Source organism: Mustela erminea, chromosome 7 (assembly GCF_009829155.1).
Source record: "Mustela erminea isolate mMusErm1 chromosome 7, mMusErm1.Pri, whole genome shotgun sequence".
NCBI lineage: Eukaryota > Metazoa > Chordata > Mammalia > Carnivora > Mustelidae > Mustela > Mustela erminea.
The window spans coordinates 101,426,410-101,447,955 of NC_045620.1; the positions used below are offsets into that span (position 1 = coordinate 101,426,410).

Below are 21,546 nucleotides of genomic sequence, written 5' to 3' on the forward strand. Positions count from 1 at the left end.
ACTTGGCCCTTGTTAGAAGTGCTTAATATGACTAAATATTCGCAGGAAGGGCGCGTTAGCTCCGCTCGCTCCCCCTACCCCGCGGAGTGGTTCAGCCCGGGCTCCCTTTCCGCGCACCTCCCCTTCGGCCTACCCCCGCGCGAGTGGCGCATTGGCGCGCGGCGCCGAGGGGCGGGGCCCGTGTCGGGCGCGCGCAGGCGCTGTGTATAAATACTGGGCCGCATCGCCCGCCGCCTCGTTCGCTCCGCGCCGCCCGCCCGAGCTGAGTAGAACGCTGTCTTCTGCTTGTGCATTTCGCACTCGTCGCCTCGCCGCTCCCTTTTCCCTCAACGCCACTTACATTTACCGCTACGAACACCAACATGAACGGGCAGCTCAACGGCTTTCACGAGGCGTTCATCGAGGAGGGCACGTTCCTCTTCACCTCGGAGTCTGTGGGGGAAGGCCACCCAGGTGAGGTGACGGGCCCTGGAGCGAGGTGAGGGGCGGGGCGTGGGCAGGCCCGGCAGGGACCGGCCAGCCGCGGTGCCCACGCTGGTTGCCCTCGTCGGGCGGGGGGTGAGAAGAGCGGCGGCCGCGCGCCTTCCTCGTGGCGCCGCCGGTGCCGAGCGCGTGGCCGCCACTCCCCTCCCCCTTCCTCTCCTCTCCTCCCATCCGGCCGCGCGCCTCGGCATGCGGAAGATTCCAGAAAACGAGAAGGGCGGGGGCCGGGGCAGCTGTGCTCCACTCGGGGAGGGCACTATTTCCTCATCTCCGCCCTGTCGTCTGAAAGCCCTCGAGTGGGCGACTGGCCCTGAGTGCTCGCGGCCGGTCCTCGGGAGCGCGCGCCCCGCATTGCAGCCGCAACCACGTGTTTGCCGCATGTGGCATCTGGGCGAGGGGGAGCCGTCCGGCTTCCGGCGCGCTCGGGTGTGCGGAGTGGGGGGCCCGGACCTCGGGACATGTGCCGTCTCTGTTAATTCCTTGCCTTGGGCTGTTACGGCCCCAGAAGACGACGGCCGTGCCCTTCGGCAATATATGGCCTTGCCTTCAAGGTGACAGTCTCCAACTAAATATAGCGCAGGTTGGGGGAGGCTTTCCTTATTTGGACCACGTTTGAAAAGGATAGGAAACATGAATTAAGTGTAAGCTGCAATTGCGTTGGATTTCCCTTTAAAGTCTTGGGTGCTTTACCGTTAGGTAAGGTTTTACTGAACATTTCCTTCTCTGGGCTTTGTCCACTAGTCCGCCATTATGGAGATCAATTTACACGTGAACGAATGAAGCTGAATCAAGGAACTTTCAATCTCAGCCTGAAAACATCACCTAGTGGACATAACTATTTTGCTGTACAGGTTCTGCCTTTTCTTGGGATGATCACAGTGACATAGTTATCTAAAGTCTTAATGGTCTTAAGAATCCATTTCTGTTTAGTAAGTCTGCTGTGCCTCTGATGAAATCTACAAGCAACCTACCGGTGTGGGAGAGGATAGACGCCAAGATCTGATGAGGGAAGGTCATGTGTTCTGGTGTGGGTTACCCACCTTCCCTCAAGTGTTGAGAACTTCACATGTATTTGATTCACCTTTTATTAAAGTGTTGAGAACTTCACATGTATTTGATTCACCTTTTATTAATTTAGTCACTTAAGGTATAGGCACATATAGCAGTTTGTGAATTAAGTCTTGAGCTTCTGACTTGACTGCCATACACATTCTGCTTTAATTGTTCCGGATAATTGTAGAAAATTCAATTCCCCTGGAATCTCTAGGGGAGGTATTTCTGTTTTCCCACTTAATAGATGGCAATGAAGTGGGGAAGAAACAAGGATTCGGAATACATTTGGACATTTTCCAGCATGTTCAGCTCATTTTCCTGGACTACACTTTGGCAGATTTAGTTATTTTATTCTTTCTAACTCTTTGACATTTTCTGTTGCTCTGATTAGTGTTCCTTATGATCAGGGAGAAACTGATAACAAGGGAAGAAGACAGTTCACCTTTCTCGTTGGTTAGATTTATAATGAAGACTTTAAATTTGCGGGATAAAATGTCAGTTTGATTGTCCTTGAGAAATAATACTGTAAAGCAAAATGTTTTCCAGCTTTGCTTTTCAGTTTGAAGATAAACTTTCTGCCTTAACTTGATTAATTCCAATTATCTGGCTCTTCTGTTTAACAGTGGAAATTGTTTTGCCTGGGAACTTATTTTTTCAAAATATCTGAAATACTTTAGAGATGGGATGAAATCCTTCTAAGGTGTAAATTGCATGTATCACAGTGAATTTAAAGGTATTAAACATGCTGGGCATTCTGCTGGCTGATCTGAATTGGTGAGCTTGTGGTGCAGCTATATTAAGACTGGTGTCAAGTTTTCAAGTAATATGCAGCATTATATCCATCATTTGGCAAATGGTTTCTGGTAAAGCAGTACGTATAATTAGACAGCAATTCAGATCTCCGTATTTGAAATTCCACTGAACTCCATGCTTGAAAATGGTTAAATGGTAAATTTTATGTTCTGTAGGTTTTACCACATTTTTATTATTGTTACTACTTTTTAAAGACTTTACTTATTTGACAAAGAGAGACATAAGTGGCAGGGGAGTGGGAGAGGGAGAAGCAGGCTTCCCAGTGAGCAGGGAGTCTGATGTGGGGCTCTGTCCCAGGATCCTGGGGCCAGAACCCGAGCCGGAGGCAGCCGCTTAACGACTGAGCCATTCAGTTGCCCATTTACCAGATTTTAAAAGAAAGATCTCCCAAAGATCTGTACAGCAGTACTTATAAGGAGGAACAACAAACTTCCATTGACCATAAGAGAGAGATTGAGTCAGGATTCTTTTTTTCCACAGATAAGATTTGTGACCAGATCAGCGATGCTGTGCTTGATGCCCACCTTCAGCAGGACCCTGATGCCAAAGTGGCTTGTGGTAGGTTTAAACATTGCTTGCTTAACCAACAGATGAAAAGGTAACACCATGAAAATTACTTCATAAGAGTGACATTTGAGTGTGAATTTATCTTTTATTAGAAACTGTTGCAAAAACTGGAATGATCCTTCTTGCTGGGGAAATTACATCCAGAGCTGCTGTTGACTACCAGAAAGTGGTTCGTGAAACCATTAAACACATTGGATATGATGATTCTTCCAAAGGTGTGTTTTAATGAGTTGGCATTTCTAAGCTCATTTTTCCACGTTTTCAACTTTCTCTAGTTCTGTCTTTAGAGTGTCCCTGCTAAACCATTAATCCCAGTTGTACAGTTTTACTATCTTTGTTGTTCCAGCCCTATTTAATTCTCTAAAAGTTCCAAGTTTTAGGTGTACAAGTTTCCCCCTGCTATCCAAAAATGGAACATTCCTATGCAACCTGGAAGCCAAAATGATGCAAAGGCTTCATTTTTACAGTAGATCTACATTAGTACATAGCTTTTTTGGTAAAAGCAGAAATCCTCTGCAGATTTTTTTCAGTCAATGAAAACAAGTACTGGTATAGGTCTTTGTTAAAGGTGTGAAACACTTTAGAAAAGGGGGGGGAATGCCTGTATTTGATTTAGCAGTATTTAAAATTCCAGACATTTGTTGTAAATAGAAGGCATTGGTATTTCTTTGCGCCCCCCCCCTTTTTTTTTTCCCTAAAGGCATTGTTTTGTTTGTAGGGTTTGACTACAAGACTTGTAATGTGCTGGTAGCCTTGGAGCAACAGTCACCAGATATTGCTCAAGGTGTTCATCTTGACCGGAACGAGGAAGACATTGGTGCAGGGGACCAGGTACCTTGGTGTAGACTATCTGTATCTCTTCTAACATTAAATTCCAAAGCTTGGATTGATGACATTGACTTTTTCCTTTTGTAGGGTTTGATGTTTGGTTATGCCACTGATGAAACTGAGGAATGTATGCCTTTAACTATTGTCTTAGCACACAAGCTCAATGCAAAACTAGCTGAACTACGCCGCAATGGCACTTTGCCTTGGTTACGTCCAGATTCTAAAACTCAAGTAAGTGATGATTATAAAGCTGGATTACACATACTTCACAGAACATCAGTAAACTTGTTTAAAGCTAACTGGAAAAAGACTAGTATTTATCCTTCATATTATAATTTAGTTTTGTCTTGGTTCTGTATCTAGTAAACTGATGTTCTGATCATCTGCTTTGTCTTCAAGGTGACTGTGCAGTATATGCAGGATCGAGGTGCTGTACTTCCCATCAGAGTCCACACAATTGTTATATCTGTTCAGCACGATGAAGAGGTTTGCCTTGATGAGATGAGGGATGCCCTAAAGGAGAAAGTCATCAAAGCAGTTGTACCTGCAAAATATCTTGATGAGGATACAATCTATCATCTACAGCCAAGTGGCAGATTTGTTATTGGTGGGCCTCAGGTAAGGCCTTATATACAATTCAACTTTTTTGAATTTTCTTTATGTTGACTTGTAAATTTGACTATTGTCACCTTTTTTGAGTGGGGGGGGGTGTTAGAAAACAGCCAGATGCTTTCACATTTTATTAGCTACAGTATAGCTTTTTGTGTTTTTTGCATTTGACTCTTTTGAGGATATTTGCTGAGTGATACAGAATAGGTGTTTAACAAACCTGATACAGAACCGTTTATTGGAAAGCACAAAGTGACTTAAATCCTGTAATTTCAGGGTGATGCTGGTTTGACTGGCCGTAAGATCATTGTGGACACTTATGGCGGTTGGGGAGCTCATGGAGGAGGTGCCTTTTCAGGAAAAGATTATACCAAGGTGGACCGTTCAGCTGCTTATGCTGCTCGTTGGGTGGCAAAATCCCTTGTTAAAGGAGGTCTGTGCAGAAGGGTTCTTGTTCAGGTACATATTTTTTTGTGTAACTGGATTGATTAGAAGGCATGCAAGTGGGAGGGCATTTAGCATAGTATTCGTCTTTTTTAAATACCAGCGTATTACATAAGTGTGTGGGTCTTTTAAACACTGACTCTTATGACATTTGAATCCTTTTAGGTCTCTTATGCTATTGGAGTTTCTCATCCATTGTCTATCTCCATTTTCCATTATGGCACCTCTCAGAAGAGTGAGAGAGAGCTATTAGAGATTGTGAAGAAGAATTTTGACCTCCGCCCTGGGGTCATTGTCAGGTAAAGATGGTAAAGCCTATTGCTAGTTAAAAATGAGGGTGTGGGTATATGTACATATATTTGAGATATATTCAAATCAAGGTGAAGGTCTGAAGATTCCTCAAGTGGGGAAATGTTTTAAGTCCTAGAACTGTTGATGTTACCTTTAAATTGCCTTTAGTAAAGGCTTATGTATGTTAAGAACAATCTAAAACTACAGTGCTCCATGGCTTAGATTAACCACCCTAGAAAGTCTTCCACATTTGATAATGGGGATTTGTGCTTGTGTTATCTAAGGATGTTTATTTTATTTATAAGAAATAGTACAGATAAGTGGGCTATTCAAGGCTGCTATAAAGAAAATAAACAGGGTGTGGGCATGGGACCTTGGTAAGTATGCAATGATCTCAGAAGAGCTTTTGATACTTGCAATTTCTCAGAATAATGACGAGTTTTCATATTTGTTGAGCCAAGGATGGAAAAACAAGAACTGTAGTTACTAATAAGGACTGTGCGAGGAGTTTGGACACCAAAGAAGTAACAAACACTTCTGCCACAAACTTTTTTCCTAGCAAACCCCAGAGAACTGAACTCATTTGCCAGAACTCTTGAAAATGAGTCTTGCTGATTGTTTTGCTTTATTTTAATTGAATGCTACATATTAAGTTACGGACTTGTATATTCCAGGGATCTGGATCTGAAGAAGCCAATTTATCAGAGGACTGCAGCCTATGGCCACTTTGGTAGGGACAGCTTCCCATGGGAAGTGCCCAAAAAGCTTAAATATTGAAAGTGTTAGCCTTTTTTCCCCAGACTTGTTGGCGTAGGCTACAGAGAAGCCTTCAAGCTCTGAGGGAAAGGGCCCTTCTTCCTAAATTTTCCTGTCCTCTTTCAGCTCCTGATCAGTTGCAGTCACTCCTAGTCAATGACATGAATTTTAGCTTGTGTGGGGGACTGTAAGTTGGGCTTGCTATTCTGTCCCTAGGTGTTTTGTTCACCATTATAATGAATTTAGTGAGCATAGGTGATCCATGTAACTGCCTAGAAAAAAACCAACAACACTGTAGTAAATAATGCTTTTTGAAATTGAACCTTTGTGCCCTATCACCCAACCTTCTAAAATCCTAATTGCATTGACTTTCCCACCAAATGCTGAAAATGTCCTGTAATGTGCACGTAAAGTACTTGTAGTTCCATTATAGCCTCTGTCTGGCAATGCCATAGCCCTGTCAGCATGAATTTGTAATGTCTTGAGCTCTATTATGAATGTGAAGCCTTCCCTTATCTTCCTATAACTTGATCCATTTCTAATTATGTAGCTCTTTGTCAGGGAGTGTTCCCTATCCAATCACTCTTGCATGTAACGCAAGTTCCAGTTGGAGCTCTAGCCTGACAGAAAAAAAAAAAGGCAGTTACCATTAAACCATCTCCCTGGTGCTTATGCTCTTAATTGCCATCTCTTAAATAGCACCAAATCAAAATCTCTCCACTTTTCAGCTGTCTTTTGGAGGACGTACGTAATAAGGTTTTTATTTAGTAAACCAACCCTATGCATGGTTTCAGCACTAGCCAAACCACCAACTCCTAGTTCTAGAAAAACAGGCACTTGGCACCCTTGTGATGTCATACAGAGAAGTCACAGGGCAGTACCTGAGGGTCTGTAGGTTGCACACTTTGGTACCAGATAACTTTTTTTTTTCTTTATAAGAAAGACTGAGTATTCCACACTGCACAATAATTCCTCCCAGGGTTTTAACTTTGTTTTATTTTCAAAACCAGGTCCAATGAGCTTTCTGAACAGCTGGTGTAGCTACAGAGAAACCAGCTTCCTTCAGAGAGCAGTGCTTTTGGCGGGGAGGAGGAAATCCCTTCATACTTGAACATTTTCTAATTGCTTATTTATTGTATTCTGGGGTATGGCGTAAGTACAGAGAAGCCATCACCTCAGATGGCAGCTTTTAAAAGATTTTTTTTTTTTTTTCCTCAACACCATGATTCCTTTAACAACATGTTTCCAGCATTCCCAGGTAGGCCAAGGTGTCCTACAGAAAAACCTTGGGTTAGACCTACAGGGGGTCTGGCTGGTGTTAACAGAAGGGAGGGCAGAGCTGGTGCGGCTGGCCATGGAGAAAGCTGACTTGGCTGGTGTGGTACAGAGAAGCCAGCTTGTTTACATGCTTATTCCATGACTGCTTGCCCTAAGCAGAAAGTGCCTTTCAGGATCTATTTTTGGAGGTTTATTACGTATGTCTGGTTCTCAATTCCAACAGTTTAATGAAGATCTAAATAAAATGCTAGGTTCTACCTTAACTGTGTCCATTATTCTTTTTTTTTTTTTTTTTTAAGATTTATTTATTTATTTGACAGACAGAGATCACAAGTAGGCAGAGAGGCAGACAGAGAGAGAGGAGGAAGCAGGCTTCCTGCTGAGCAGAGAGCCCGATGCGGGGCTCGATCCCAGGACCCTGGGATCATGACCTGAGCCGAAAGCAGAGGCTTTAACCCACTGAGCCACCCAGGCGCCCCTGTGTCCATTATTCTTTAAAAGTGTTCGTATGAATATGATCTGAGAATATATTCTTTATCCCTGAATAATTGTAAACCTTCTCATGGTTCAGGGAAATCACCTCACACCCCTTCAACCAGGTTGACTGCAAGCATTTTAATAGGTTTGTAAAGCCGATCCCTAGCATGAAGAAAAACACTCAAGATTCGATCTGTTTGTCCAGCACTGCCTTTTTGGCTGATAAAATGGCCAAGATCCATGTGTCCTTACTGCAGCAGCCACTCAGCCACCAGGAATGTTTTAAAATTGCCCAAGATCAAGGACAAAACATGGAATGGTACTGTTTACTCTTAAGCTTAAGCCCATTATTTAGCTTTCCACTGTGAAAGAGTCTTAAATATGCTTTAAGTATTAATCCCTTTATTATAAACAGATGTTAAAGGCTGCAAGTTAGATGTTCAGTACATGACAGTTGGCCAAATTTTTGAACAGTGGTGAGGGGGCCAGGTTCTAAACCATTTTATAAGCTAGCTAAAGTGAAAATTTGAACAAAATTGTAGTGAAGATGCTGTAAGTTTCTAAAACCTTTATTCTGAGTTTGTGTACAGAGAGGTTTACACAAGACTACAACCATCCCTTTTTAAGCCTAGGAGCTAAAAGTACAGACCACTATTTGGCATGTTTACACGAGCATGTATGAAAATCAAATGGTTCAACTTTTTTTTTTTTTTTTTTTTTTTTTTTTTTTTTACTGACCTGTAAATGTGAGTGAGACCCAAGGAATGCTTAATTACACCTATTTGGAGGCTTAAAAATTTATGTTGGGGAGCCAAAGTTAAATCTGTTTTTTTAGAGAATGAACAACACATTGCTGTCAAAACAGCCATGCTGGTCAGATAAGGGGAATGATTTCGGGAAGAGTTGGGTGCCTATAGGCTGCTGGGACAGCGCCAGGGAAATTAAGGTTAGGTTCAGTACTTGCTAAGAAGATAAACTGAACCTTAAGGAGCTTGGGGAAGGATCTTTAAAGGACCGGTCTTCTGCCTAATGGGGAAAAAGATTCTAAAGGTGAAAAATAAGCAGCTCAGGGAGAAGAGAACCAAAGATGTCAACTGGGGTGATAGTGCAGGCCATGTATAGAAGGAAAGGTCAAATGTTTGGGTTAGAAGGAAATCGACTTTCTACAAAGTTTTGAAGGGATGACCTGGGGGTCAAGGGACAAAAGATCCAAATGCTGGGAGTAGAATGAAATGGAATACTTTCAAAGCCTGGCTAAAAGGACACTGACAGCCCATTGCTATAATGGCTACACAGGGCCTGATTTCCTCCTGAAATCTGAACTCAAGATTTATTCCATTGAACAGCTTTTCTCATAAACAGTATTAAGAGGACTACCTTTCCACTCCATCCCACCCCATCATTTTCACTGGGAAAAAGAGAGGTGGTATACTAACAATTTCAGGATAGCGTCCTTGCCTATATTAAAACTACTCTTAAGAATTCCTTCCCCAAAAGAACTATTCTTACCAGTCAAATAATGGGCATGGGGAGGGGAGGGCGGGCGGGTAGGGCAGGGGAACAGAAGATAGCTGAACTTACTAGCAAAGGACATTGTGCCATGGTATACTGTGTCATTGAGATCTACAAAACTATTGAAAACCAGTGTTTCCCCACACTATTCTTACAAAAGTGATCAAGATACCCTGTGGAACAGCTACTGCTAGCTTAACGCACACAGTATCTTGTAGGAATCAGGCTTCAGTGGGATGCCCTTAATTCAGGCCCAACCTGCACAACTGCACCTACTCTGGTCTAAGGGTGAAAGAATATAGGAAGTTACTAGAGATGAACAGACTGAAAAAGAGGTAGAATTGATACAACTTAGAATTTGAGAAATGAGAAAAAAGGAAGACTCAAGACAGGATTCAGATGGCTCGGCCGGAAAAAAAAAAAAAAAAAAGCAACTGCCACTCATAAAGGAGAAGCAGGTCTGAGCTGGGGATGAATGTAAAGTTATGTTTAGGACAGAGTTTGAAAGCTTTGTTGGATACCCAGGTGGAGCGAATTAGATGTATAGGTGGAGAGCACAGGAAAAAAAAAGCTAATAAGCAGCATCACTGGAAACCATGAGGTGGACACAATTATCCCAAGTGTGTACGGTGAGAAGGCAGCTGCGGAGGAAAGAACCACTGACTGAGAAGGCGGGGGTGGGGTGGGGCATGAGAAGAGAAGCCTGAAAAGAGAGATGTCATCCTTTATCGAAGTTGCTGGGACTGCTAATTCATTGCTGGTCTTTGCTATGAGACCCAGAGCATCCAGAGCAGGAGCTTTCTTTCCTCCACCTTTTTTCTCTGTGCATTCTTACTTCCTAGCCCAGTGCCAGGTTTTTGAGTTTTCAAGGAACTGAGGTGTTTCCTCAATCACCCTGTACATCCAGACCTACAGAATAACTGCAAACATACCGTAATCCATAACCAAGTTTGGTTAATTCCTACTTTACATCACTCTCTTTTCACTTTAAAGGCTAGAATAATGCTAAATACACTGAGCTCAAGGGACCTACTACCAATCTTCTAAATTTCCTTATTAGTTTGACTTTGTCCTATTCTAACTATTCTCATAGCTGCTAGGGAAAAAACTACTGGCTGTATACATAATAGTAACAATGAAGAAATCACAACTGTAGAGAAGAAAAATTACCCTGCGCATTTAGAACTTGATCACTATCCTAATCTTGCCTGTAACTAAGAAGACAAATTTGAAGTTGCATTATTTCATTATTATTGTCAGTGATTCTGCAAATTGCAAGAGGCAGTGTATGGGACCTTACGTCAAATAGATGAGAGTCAAACCATCTATACATCTCTTACTAGGTGTTGTCTTTGAGCAAATTAAAACTGTCTCTAAGCCTCTCTTTCTCCAACTGTAAAAGAGGGCTAATGGCTAGTGAGAACTAAATATAGTAACACAGGCACAATACTTCACACAGCGCCTAGCATACAACAAGTACTTGAAAACAGGTCATCATGGTACATTAAATCTCTTTCCCCAAGGAGCCAGTCGTTAAACCAGACTTTTACCCCTTTATCCTAGAAGGGCATTTTCATATTGCTTTTAAACTCCTCTTAGCCCCTTAACCTTGATGTGATAAAGTTCATCCTTGATTCACTCCCTTGGTTCCTCTAAGGTATCCTCTCTGAATTTAAAAGAACTACAGACAAAGAAAAAATGTATAAAATATCAATTTCTTCACATTCCCACTACACAGGTTAATGGTCCTATGACTGGTTGCTCCCACATCTGTACCCAAGTCAGAACTCTGAGTGGACATGGTCAGAATTTGGCTCAGGAGGATTAGAATTTGAAGAATCTGTGTTTGAATGACTCAACTCTCCCACTGGCTCAAAGGGTCGCAAGTTTGCGTAAGTCACCTCTTGGGCCAGCTGCTCCAGGGAAGGGCGGCCTAGTACCAGATTTCGAAGCGAGATACAAGTCATCAGGAAGCTGAAAAAGAGGAAAAAGTTCACCCAGTCTAAAGTGTTTCTACATAGGAATTCCTGCCAAAGCCCTTAGGGTGAGCTGGTCCTACCTTCTCTCATTCAGGCATAAGTGAAAATATCCCCCAGTGACCCACCCATCCCAGCTGGAAGGGCACCCCACTCTTTATATGGTCTGTTAAAGGATTCCAGAGTCTGGTAGGAATAACCCACAAGAGTCTGGTGATAAGCTGAGGCAGAACAAGACAGCAGGCCACCAGACACAGGTCACTGACTCTTCCATTAAGTCAGTGAAAAAATGGAGAAAGAAAAAGATACTTAGCACTAGACTGTCCTTTCCTGGGAAAGTACCACCCCACACACACACACCCTGCCATTATCTTCCCCAGAGAAGTTACCCAACTCACAACCACCTGATGACATCGACCAGGACTGTTGTGGAAAACTCACCTGCGGCGAAAGATATAGAGCTTCCGCAGCAAGAAGCGGGAGAACCGCTCATGTAAAGGGGTATTTCTCCTGCGTTCAAGTTCTTGGAGCCTTTGCTGGCGTCTAAGAAAGGTCTGAACCAGTGGTGTTGGCTCAGGGCCCCCTTGTACTTCCCCTTCCAGCAGAGGCTGCAGCTCTGGAGGCAGAGGCCCCGTTTCTGCCGAGAAGAGAGCAAAAAGAGAAATCACTGAGATTATTCCTTTAGAACTCTCACCAGTCAGAAGCTTCATGTTCATTCTTTAAAGGCTATATTCTCATTCACAGCCCTGATTTCTCATAAACAGGTGCTTTCTCAGCCAAAACTTCATATACTCACCAGTTCCATTCTCTACCTTCTCCTTTAATTCTTGCAGATATGCCAGGTCTTGCTCCAATGCCAGCTCTGTAGTATTGACGTAGATGTACATGTAGCAGGAAGGACTGGATGATATGGTATACACCTTATGGTACTCACCAGCAGGCAACTGACAAGGGGGAGGAAATGGATTATTTCACTCCCTAACCTTTCCCTCGGCAGCCTATGTGCCTTGTGCATTCCCCACTGTACCCCAACCCACCCTGGTCCCTTACCCAGGCACTTTCTTCTCACTGCATTTTGGAGTACGAAGGAACCTCCTGGATGAGGTTATTCACAGCCTCATCAAAAGCAACGGAGGCTTTTTTTGGGAACCCGCACTTTTAAGTCTCTGATAAATTAACTCAACTCGTCTAAACTTTTCTGCCATTGTTAATTCCAGCAAAATACCTGCATTTTTTCTCCCTCCTGAAGAGTCTGGTTCTTCTGTTCTGCCACCAGCTCGACAGTCACCTCCCCCTGCAGCAGCTGAATGCTAGTGTTGCCCAGGTCTTCACTCACAAAATTCTCCAGGTGCAGCCCTGCCAGGGGCAACAGAGTTCCCCATCCCATCCTATGGAAGATGAAATCACTCCCAGCCAGAACAGAGATATCACACCTTTACCGCTACCACCCCTCAGGTTTCAAGAATATTCCTCCCAGCAAGAATGCTCCTCCCCCCTCTACCACATGCAGTGTCCGGGGCCAAGAAAGCCACAGGGAGAGACAGCAAAGCTTTCTTTGCTTTCCTCCTTACCTGGGAAATCTGCAATGAAGACCACCTCAGTGTGGTTGTCCAGGCTGCTCTTGATTTCCTGTAACTTGGTCCTCCAGGGAGAGAGGTCCATCAACAGTGGCTGCAGCCAAGGTGTACGTTGGAAGGGGGACCAGGCGGCCTGCACGATGTCCACACGAGGGTCAAAAATCCTTAGGAAAGAAAACCACGTTCTAAGGAGACCACAGCCCACAACCCACCAGAATTTCTGGTTCTGTTCCTTTCATCACTGTTCCCAAATAGAAGAAATGGCTTATGTCAGCACATTAGTGCCATTGTGGGGCAGAGAGAGAAGAGGCAAGAGATTCTGGAACAAGGGGGAGGAATAAGGGGTTAGTGGCCACCTGAGGAGAATTGCATTAACAGCTTCTTTAAAAAAAAAAAAAAAAAGTTACCTTTTCTTCTGGTTGATGGTGCCCCCTGCTGGAAGCAATCAGCTATGCCCACAACCAGGTGAACAGGGACATGCACTCGAGGACAGCCTTTCAAGCAAGCCAACACTGGGGAACATGGGCTATTCATCTCGGCAAAAAGAGTGAAACTTCATTTTTCCCCTTCTCTGTTCCCCTTGCCCACCTCTGCTGGAAGCGGTCATTGATGGAGACCCAAATATCAAAGTAGATCTGGGGATCAGTGACATTATACTTGGGAAGCAGGTGGCTCAGGCAAGTGGCATATTGCTTCAGCATGTCTGCGTGATCCTTCCATCGCCGGCTCTGTGTGAATACCTGCCCCAAACCCCCACATTAGTCCCACCTCATCGTTATCAGCCTCCCAGACAGTTCATGCCCCGCCAACAGCACTAAGAGATCTCTGCCTGTTACCTGTTTCGACCAGGGGGAAAAAACCTGAACTTGTCTTTGGGGGAGAATTTTTCATTGCTGGGCTTTTACTAGTTACCTTTCCTAAACCTTATTTCAATTCAAAGAAGTGAATGGCACTACCCTATTTTAATTTCAACAAAAGAAGGGTCAACCTGGCTCCTGAGAAAAGGGCTGAATGGACCCAGATTATGTTTTACTTTACAATTATGTTTAGGACCAATTCAGACCCTGGTGCTCCAGGGAGCTCTGAAGAACTGGAAGTCGTCAACATCAGGTGTCTCACCCCAGGGTTAAGGTAGCCCAGCTCGCCGGTGCGGCCATCACGGTAGGTGATCTTCACGTGCTGGTGGGAGCGTGAGTGGACCATCATGTCCCAGGAGTAGCCATACAGCCCATTTGTCCAGTTGTTATAGCCCTGAAAAGGCAGGGCAGAGGCGATCAGCCCAGCTGTCCCCCTATTAACCCCATCCTCAACCAACACAGGGTCTGCAAAACCAGCCCCACACTTTCCCTAATGCCGTACCCCCTGCCACCTCCCTAGCTAACCCCCAGGTCGCACATACCTGGGTGAGGAAATGGGAGTAGGGCAGGAAAAGCTGCTCCAGGAGGTAGAACAGCGTGAAGGCAGCACCCAGCCGATGGCGCAGCCCTGGCTTATGGCCACCTTTGGCCCGGCTCCTCTTATACACGCAGGACACACTGGGTTGAGGGGTAGCCTTGAGGGGTAGTAGTTCCTGCAGCCTTTCGGGGAAGCGAGATACCAGCTTCCGGGGCCACTCAGGGGAGCAGAAGAGAGGGCTGCTGGCCAGCATGACGTAGGGGAACATACCTAGAAAAGGAGGGAGGCAATAAGTATTTCAGGAGTTTGGCTGGGGGGGAACATGGGTAAACCCCTCAAGCCCTCTCCTTTCAGAAGCCTCTCCCCGGTATTCCACCTGTGATGAAAGCAGCTCGAAACTCAAACGGTCTTATTTCCCCGAGATGCCTTACTCTGCAACATACAAGCTGAGCCCATAGGCCCCAGTCCTTTCCTCCCGTTTACTGCCATGTCAGTGACTGCATCTGACTCAGTGTAGCTCCCATGGCCATCGCCGTCTCCTGCTCCCCGCACACCAGTGGCTTCCCACCTCCTACCAGACCACAGGTACTGACCAATGCTGAAAAGCTGGGAATTCATGCAGTGGAAGTAGGACACGAAGAGGAGGCCGATGGACCTCGAGGCATCAAAAAAGAGCAGGAAACCAGCTGAGAGGTCGAGCAGCAGTCCGCACCAGTGCACCACCAATAGACTGGTCATCTCCTCGGACAATACTAGTCTGCAGACACCGGAGACAGAGGTCAGCCACCAGTGCACTGGAGAAGCCAGCGTTTACAGCACATTCACAGCAAATGTGCCTCTGCTCACCCTGTCCTTGCCAAAGGAAGTACCCTAGCAGGTGGGTAGAACTCTATATAAAGACACCCTGTGGTACAGCCTCCAACCCCCTTTTATTTCCATACCCTTTAAGTGTTCAAATTTTTTTCAATGTACCCTATGTGCTAACCAAGGGCAGATTTCCTAGGGCAAATCTGATGGAGGAGTGAGCGCATCCGGTGGTGGTGGGGAGGGGTGGGGGTGGTAGAGCCTCCACAGAGGATATAAAGGAGAAGAAACTATAAAGGTGAATGCGCGACTAACATAATAAAATCAAACGTTTGAAACTGGGAAATAATAGGCAAGAGGAAAAAGAACAGAGTAAAAAGCGAGGAAAGAAAAAACGGGAGGAAGGGAGAAATCAAGAGTTTTCTAAGAGGTGGCAACAATGGTTTTGTCAGGGCAGGGACTGTCCATCTGCTAAGTCCACTGGCCGAGGAGTCCTGGGGAGCTGGGAGCTCGGACTCATGCACCAGGTCACCTTATTCTGATTCTTTCAGTTTTTAGTTTTTTTCCTTTCGTTCTTGACCCTACCATACATCTCCCAGGGGCAGGTAAGACCTAGATGTTTTGGTATCACTGACTTTGCCTTCTGCTGAAGAGAAAGATAAGTGGACAGAGGAAAGCACATGGCAAATTCAGGCAAAGCAGGAACAGCAGCCATTCCTGCAGACCCTAGGGAGGTGAGTCACCTGCTGTGCACCACTGCCGCAAGGAGACACCTGCTCTGCCTGCCACTCACTTGAAGGGACTGAAGAGCCAGTGCCGGGACAGATATTCCATGGAATAGCCTTCTACCCAGTCTGCGTCCAGCTTTTTCACACCCGCAATGAAGTACACAATGAAGATCTGCAAACACAAAATGCAAAGTGAAGGTTCAAATAAAAAAGAACCTGCTTTTTTGCAGGTCTAAAATGACCTAAGTTCTGATCTGAGCTCAGGCCCTAAAGAAGATTACATTCACTCCATTTACTCATCTGAGATCTTCACTCGTATGGACAGTCTACCAATGCCAGGCAAGGTATTGGGTCCCAAGGGGAGTCATGAAGCCTAGATCTCTCGTAAGGACACTCAGCTAGCAGGAACAAAGCTCTGTGCTCTCCGCAACAAGGTAAGAGAACCCAGAGACTAGGGGACTGGAAACTCAAGAGTCAGCCTTGCCTGGCAGCAGGATGGTCATGCTGACAATGGCTGTGGAAGAACACACACCCCGCCGGCTTTCCTAAAATCCTATACCTGGCCACGCAGCACAGCATAGTTCCAAAGGGGCACGTGGGCATTCCGCTTGTGGGCATTCAGCAGGCCGTCCACAGACCTACACCAAGGGTAGTAAGGTTAAGGAGAGCTTCTTAATCCCACACATGTCCACCTTTTTTTTTAAGTGTAATTATCTATCCCAGGCCATCTCCCCTATCCTCTCTGGTTCTCTGGGATCTTCTGAGGCTCTTTAGAAGTATAGGAGCAAATTTAACAGTGATTACAGTGATTATTTTCAGTCATAATAGCAATACTACTAGTGCATTAGAACACATGGTTCAGTGGTTACCATTAATTAGTGAGTCAACTAGTCTGTCTTAACGGACCAAATCAGGAAAAGGATTACAATGCTTCATAATATGACTGAATTTGAAAAAGAATGAAATTGAGGGAGTGTTTGAAAAGCTAAAGGTGTATGTAACTATATAGTACATTTAAGAAAAAAAAAAATCTCAATATCCAAACCAAACTGACATCTCAGAGACCTAGATGTCAGCAACTAGTGCTGGAGGGTACCTTGGGAGAGAAGCAATAAACCCAATATATTAAAACTAGATGTATTCTGGGGAGACAGAAGCAAAGCAGGTTTCAAGAAGACAATGAATGAGCAGAGAGGTTGGGAAGGGGCAGCTTGTGCTTAAAAGCACAACTGTGCTTTTAACTTGTGGTACTGTAATGAGGAAAAATGTAAAGTGTATAGTACAGTGCCTGGCCATGGGGAAAGCCCTGAGTAAGGGATAAGTATTTTTTCAAACTGCGTAAAATTACAAAAATGGAACTTTTCATGAACATTCTGTCAAAACTGTCTCTTAATTTTATATGATCAGACCTGTGCATCTGAATGAGTTTAAAGGTTTACAAAGGGGTATGTCTAGGTATAATTAGTGGCTGATAAGTCACTAACAAAGGCATCATCTGAGATTTTTTTCCCGATACCCATCTTACTGGCATCTCCTATTTGCTTAATGGGGAGAATCCCTAGAGGTCATCTCCCCTGCCACCCTGTCTCCAAATCCCTTCACCACCTCCCCTGAGAGATGGTCACCTAAGCCAGAGGTGGAGGGTTACCTCCTCCCAGGACAGCACTGCTGAGCAGCCCTGGTGGGCCCTCTCCTTCTGACATGACTCTGCCTCACAGCAACTTCTACTCTTGGCTCTAACTCTGCCCCTCTGGGCTCACACAGAGAAAGTCTGCTCCCTCTTCCACATGACCACCCTTGAAGTATCTGAAAACATCTATGTCTGGCTTTAGTCTTCTCTTCTTCTCTCTAAGTGGATTACAGGAAGTGGATAGATCAAGGCACCTGGGGAGATATGGAAAGAGTGAAGGGGTGGGAATGGAGCCATTTTGCTTTTTGTCATCCCACATGCCCCAACCTCACTGACCCCTCCCCTTCCCAAATTCATCTGGACCAAAGTGTGACCCTGTAACCACACTTTGCAAAGCATGGTTGAAAATATGCTTGCTGGGGCATATTCTAGGAACTCACCGGACCCCTACCACTGGTAACCATCCTGACCCAGTCAACCCTTTTCCCCTTTCCCCTAGAATCATACCAGTAGCGGTTTGCATCCACGAATGTCAGCTGAAAGGCCAACAAACCATACAGATAGGAGTGGTTGTTCCATGAGGTCTTGTCCAGGAGAAACACATACCAGTATGGCAGCAGGAATAACACACAGCTTATCCGGTAGCACAGGCCCAGCATCATGCCCAGTGCCCCTGGGATTTGTGGGGGAGAGGATCAAGAGGTCAAAGGGTCACCAGAGGCCCAGCTCCCCCAGGACAGGCTGTGGGTGGGATTAAGAAAAGTCATTGGACATTTTATAATCACAAAGCCAAATGAAAAATCAAATGTTATTTTAGCATTTTAAAAAGACTCATGGGGTTAACAGCTCAGATGACACACAGGGAGCGGAATGATATTAGGAGTCACAGGATAAGTGAAATAATGAACCCAAGACTTTGGTCATTCACCGGCATGCTTTGTATTTCTGTGGTTTAGGGAGGCTAGTCAATACTCCCATCTCTCCCATACTTTCCCTCACCCAGAAACATGATGGTATAGACAAGATACATCCAGTCAAGTGGTAGTGGCTGCAGAGCGTCCAGCAAGGGGAAGCGGCACACGTCCAAGCCATCCAGGTATCTTCGGTCCAGAGAGCTGAGCCCCCGCTCTTGGGGAATGTCCAGCACCATCATCAGCCCTGGGAAGGCAGTCGAGGAGGCACCCTTAGGTCTCAGCAAAGGAAGCAGTGGAATACAGCACCCAGCTCCAGGGTCAGACTTTTTACCTAACCCTGGCTCTGCCATTTATTCATTCTTTCAACAAATGAATTCATTCATTCATTTATTCATTATTCAACAGTAATTACTGAGTGTCTGCTCTGTGGTAGGCATTATGCCAGCTATGTGATCTCAGATAGTCACTGCACCTCCCTGAGCCAATTCCTCCTTCCCTATTTGAGAAAGGGACTCATAATATCTTACAGGGTTACAGGAGGCACCTGGATGGCTCAGCTGGTTAAGTGTCTGCCTTTGGCTCAGGTCATGATCCATGAGTCCTGGGATGGAGCCCTGCATCAGGCTTTATGCTCACAGGAAACCTGCTTCTCCCTTTTCCTAGGCCCCCCACCCCTGCTTGTGTGTGCTGTCTCTTTCTGTCTCTCTCTCAAATAAATAAAAATCCTTAAAATGAATTTTACAGGGTTACAATGAGGATTAAATAAGAGAAGTGTACAAAATGCTATAAAAGCTGTTTAGGTAACCTTGAGTTATTAACTTCTGTCCTCCTAGGCCATAAAAAGTGTTCTAGGATGGTGCGTCTTAACTTTTCACTTCTTAGCACACCCAGAAAACACTATTTGGCTTACTACACTAGAGCAAACAGAAGGGGCTACTCAGGTCAGGAGGCCAGTTCCAGGTAAGGCAGGGTTTCTCAACCTCAGGACTACTCACATTTTGGGCTGGTTAATTATTTGCTGGGAGGGGTTATCCTGTGCACATCAACAGCATCCCTGGCTCCTAAGTAAATACCAGTAGCTACCTATTCCCCTTCCCCCAAGTTGTGACAAATAAAAATGTCTACAGTCATTGCCAAAACGTCCGCCAGAGAGCAAAACTGCCACCAGTTGAGACTGGGCTAAGAGAATTGATATCTTGGCACATTTGTAACCCATTCCAGGCATACATGCTGTGGCCTATGAGTAAGGAAACTCTGGATTAGGGAGTCACAGCCAAAATGTCAGCCCTGTCACCCTGCTATTTCTCTGAGGTCTGGTCCTGTGTATAGTTACTGGGCAACTTCATGCCACAAGCAAGATGGGTCTCTGGTCATCTGCCTCTGTATTTCCTATGGCCTCAGATCAAAGCATTTCTGCCCTCCAATCCCTAATCAGAGGAGATAAAGGCGGATTTGATCCTAAACTCCACAAAGATCTCTTCCAGGAAATCAGTATCTTCAGCTCTGACGAAAAGGGAGGCAAGTCACTAGTAAGTAACCAAGAAGTGCGCAAGGGAGGATGGTTATTCTCCCACCCAACATCACACTAGTCGCTCCAGAAACCCCATTTACCAAAGAGAAAACGGAAGACAGCCAGGCTGGCAGGATCCGTTGGTCGATTCAGCAGGGTCACCAGCCTTCCCCAGCTGGAAACATCTGTGCACTCAAACCCCAAGAGTTTCCCCATTCTGCTGCCCTGGCTCGGCCCTGAAGACTGTCCAGCCTTGTCTTTCTGTACTTTATCTGCAAGCAAACAGAAAAGTGTATCTGCAGTTGTGGGGACGGAAGTGCTTTAAAATCGGCTCCTCCCCAAAACACAGAAACCACAGCCCCTACAGCCCCAAGGTTTCTCCCTATCGGGGTTCTCCCATTTATTTCTGACTACTAGAAACATCCTCGCAGTGCCAGATCCGTCTGGATCTCCCAATGTCCCAGAACCTCTCTCAGACTATAGCCCCCTAATCCCAAAGCGCCCCGAGTGTCCCCATCACCCCAAAGCCGCACACTGCAATCTCTCTCTACAAGCCCCTTCCAAATAGAGACCCCTTTCCCGGGGTCCCTCTGGGCAGTCCTACCACCCCCACCCCTCTGAGACAGAGCCCCTCTCTCCCTCCGCCGCAAGGGAGGACTCCAAGCCTACGTGAGTCCGGCTGGACCCGCGCGGACCGGGCAGACACGGCCATGGCTCCGCGGAGGTAAGACGGCCAAAGCGCTGACAGACTAGCAGGTAGCGACGGGAGGACGCACTCCCCTAAGCCCCGCCTCCCCGACACATCAGCACGCGTGCGGCCGGCCGGAAAGCGCTAGGTAGGACTGTCGTGAACATCTCTCGCCGGCCTCGCTTGCTCCCTGCTTGGCGGCAAAGGGCGGAGCGAGGAACCTTGGGGCGGGGGGAGAGGGAGCTCGGGCTGGTATCGCCTGACGGGGCGACGGAGGAGGAGCCAGGTTTCCCCCAGACGCCCATCTTCAGCCGCTAGACCAGTCTTACCATGAATTGTCCCAAAGCCCTTGGCGCTTTCAGCCCTAACAAGTCTCAGAGTCCTGACACCTTCCCTGACCCACCCCCCACGCGCCCATTAGGTCTCTCCAGGTTGTAGAGCTCCTGTGGTGCTCCCTGACGTGAGCATGCGGGTGCAGTGTCACTTTTCTCGCAAGACCTTGACCTCCGAGTTGAGGACGCACCTGAAGGGCTGTCCCGGCGTAGGGAGAGGGTGCGAGTTGCTTTTTTCTCTCTTCCAGTACCTGCGAAGAACCAGAGGTTTGAAATGAGCTGGGGAAACCGGAACGACACAGCTGCAGATGCAGATGTAGATGTAGCTTTAGAAGATGTAGAACAGGGGCAGCGCGTAGAGTGTGCTCTATCAGGGAGGATTCCTAGAGGTGAGTCTTGAACAGCACTTAACAGTATCTAATTTTCTGCCATGGGATTGGCCAGCAGGATCACAGAAAGTCATCCTAGGAAAGCCGTACTCGCATTTTCTTGGTGTCAGGACACTTTTTCACTGCTACACATTACTGAGAGCCCTAAAGAGCATTTATTTATGTGGGTTATATTTTTCCACATTTACTGTACTGGAAATTTATACTGAGAAATGTTTAAAATACATATTGAGGGCGCCTGGGTGGCTCAGTGGGTTAAGCCGCTGCCTTCGGCTCAGATCATGATCTCAGGGTTCTGGGATCGAGTCCCGCATCCGGCTCTCTGATCAGCAGGGAGTCTGCTTCCTCCTCTCTCTCTCTCTCTCTCTCTGCCTACTTGTGGTCTCTCTCTGTCAAATAAATAAATAAAATCTTTAAAAAAAAAAAATAAAATACATATTGAGTCACTTTAAAAAAAAAGTAATAGACCATGTTTACAAATAAAACGTTTAC

General features: G+C 45.8%; 2 protein-coding genes across 2 annotated transcripts; one reads left to right on the forward strand and one right to left on the reverse strand.

Moving 5' to 3' along the window:
- Positions 1-215: 215 nt before the first annotated feature.
- MAT2A (methionine adenosyltransferase 2A) lies at positions 216-7,385 on the forward strand. Its single transcript, XM_032352649.1, has 9 exons — positions 216-453; positions 2,830-2,907; positions 3,009-3,131; positions 3,635-3,747; positions 3,832-3,975; positions 4,144-4,362; positions 4,630-4,812; positions 4,963-5,096; positions 5,763-7,385. Exons 1-9 carry the CDS (start codon positions 363-365, stop codon positions 5,863-5,865), a joined length of 1,188 nt encoding a protein of 395 aa, XP_032208540.1. The 5' UTR covers positions 216-362; the 3' UTR covers positions 5,866-7,385.
- A 3,425-nt stretch (positions 7,386-10,810) lies between these two features.
- On the reverse strand, positions 10,811-20,456 carry GGCX (gamma-glutamyl carboxylase). The gene is made up of 15 exons (XM_032352648.1): positions 20,315-20,456; positions 19,747-19,917; positions 18,221-18,379; positions 17,729-17,894; positions 16,151-16,229; positions 15,657-15,763; positions 14,653-14,816; positions 14,064-14,329; positions 13,784-13,915; positions 13,253-13,404; positions 12,659-12,828; positions 12,313-12,443; positions 11,884-12,031; positions 11,529-11,724; positions 10,811-11,085 (listed from the first exon to the last, which is right to left on the reverse strand). Exons 1-15 carry the CDS (start codon positions 20,355-20,357, stop codon positions 10,893-10,895), a joined length of 2,277 nt encoding a protein of 758 aa, XP_032208539.1. The 5' UTR covers positions 20,358-20,456; the 3' UTR covers positions 10,811-10,892.
- Between the last annotated feature and the right edge of the window lie 1,090 nt (positions 20,457-21,546).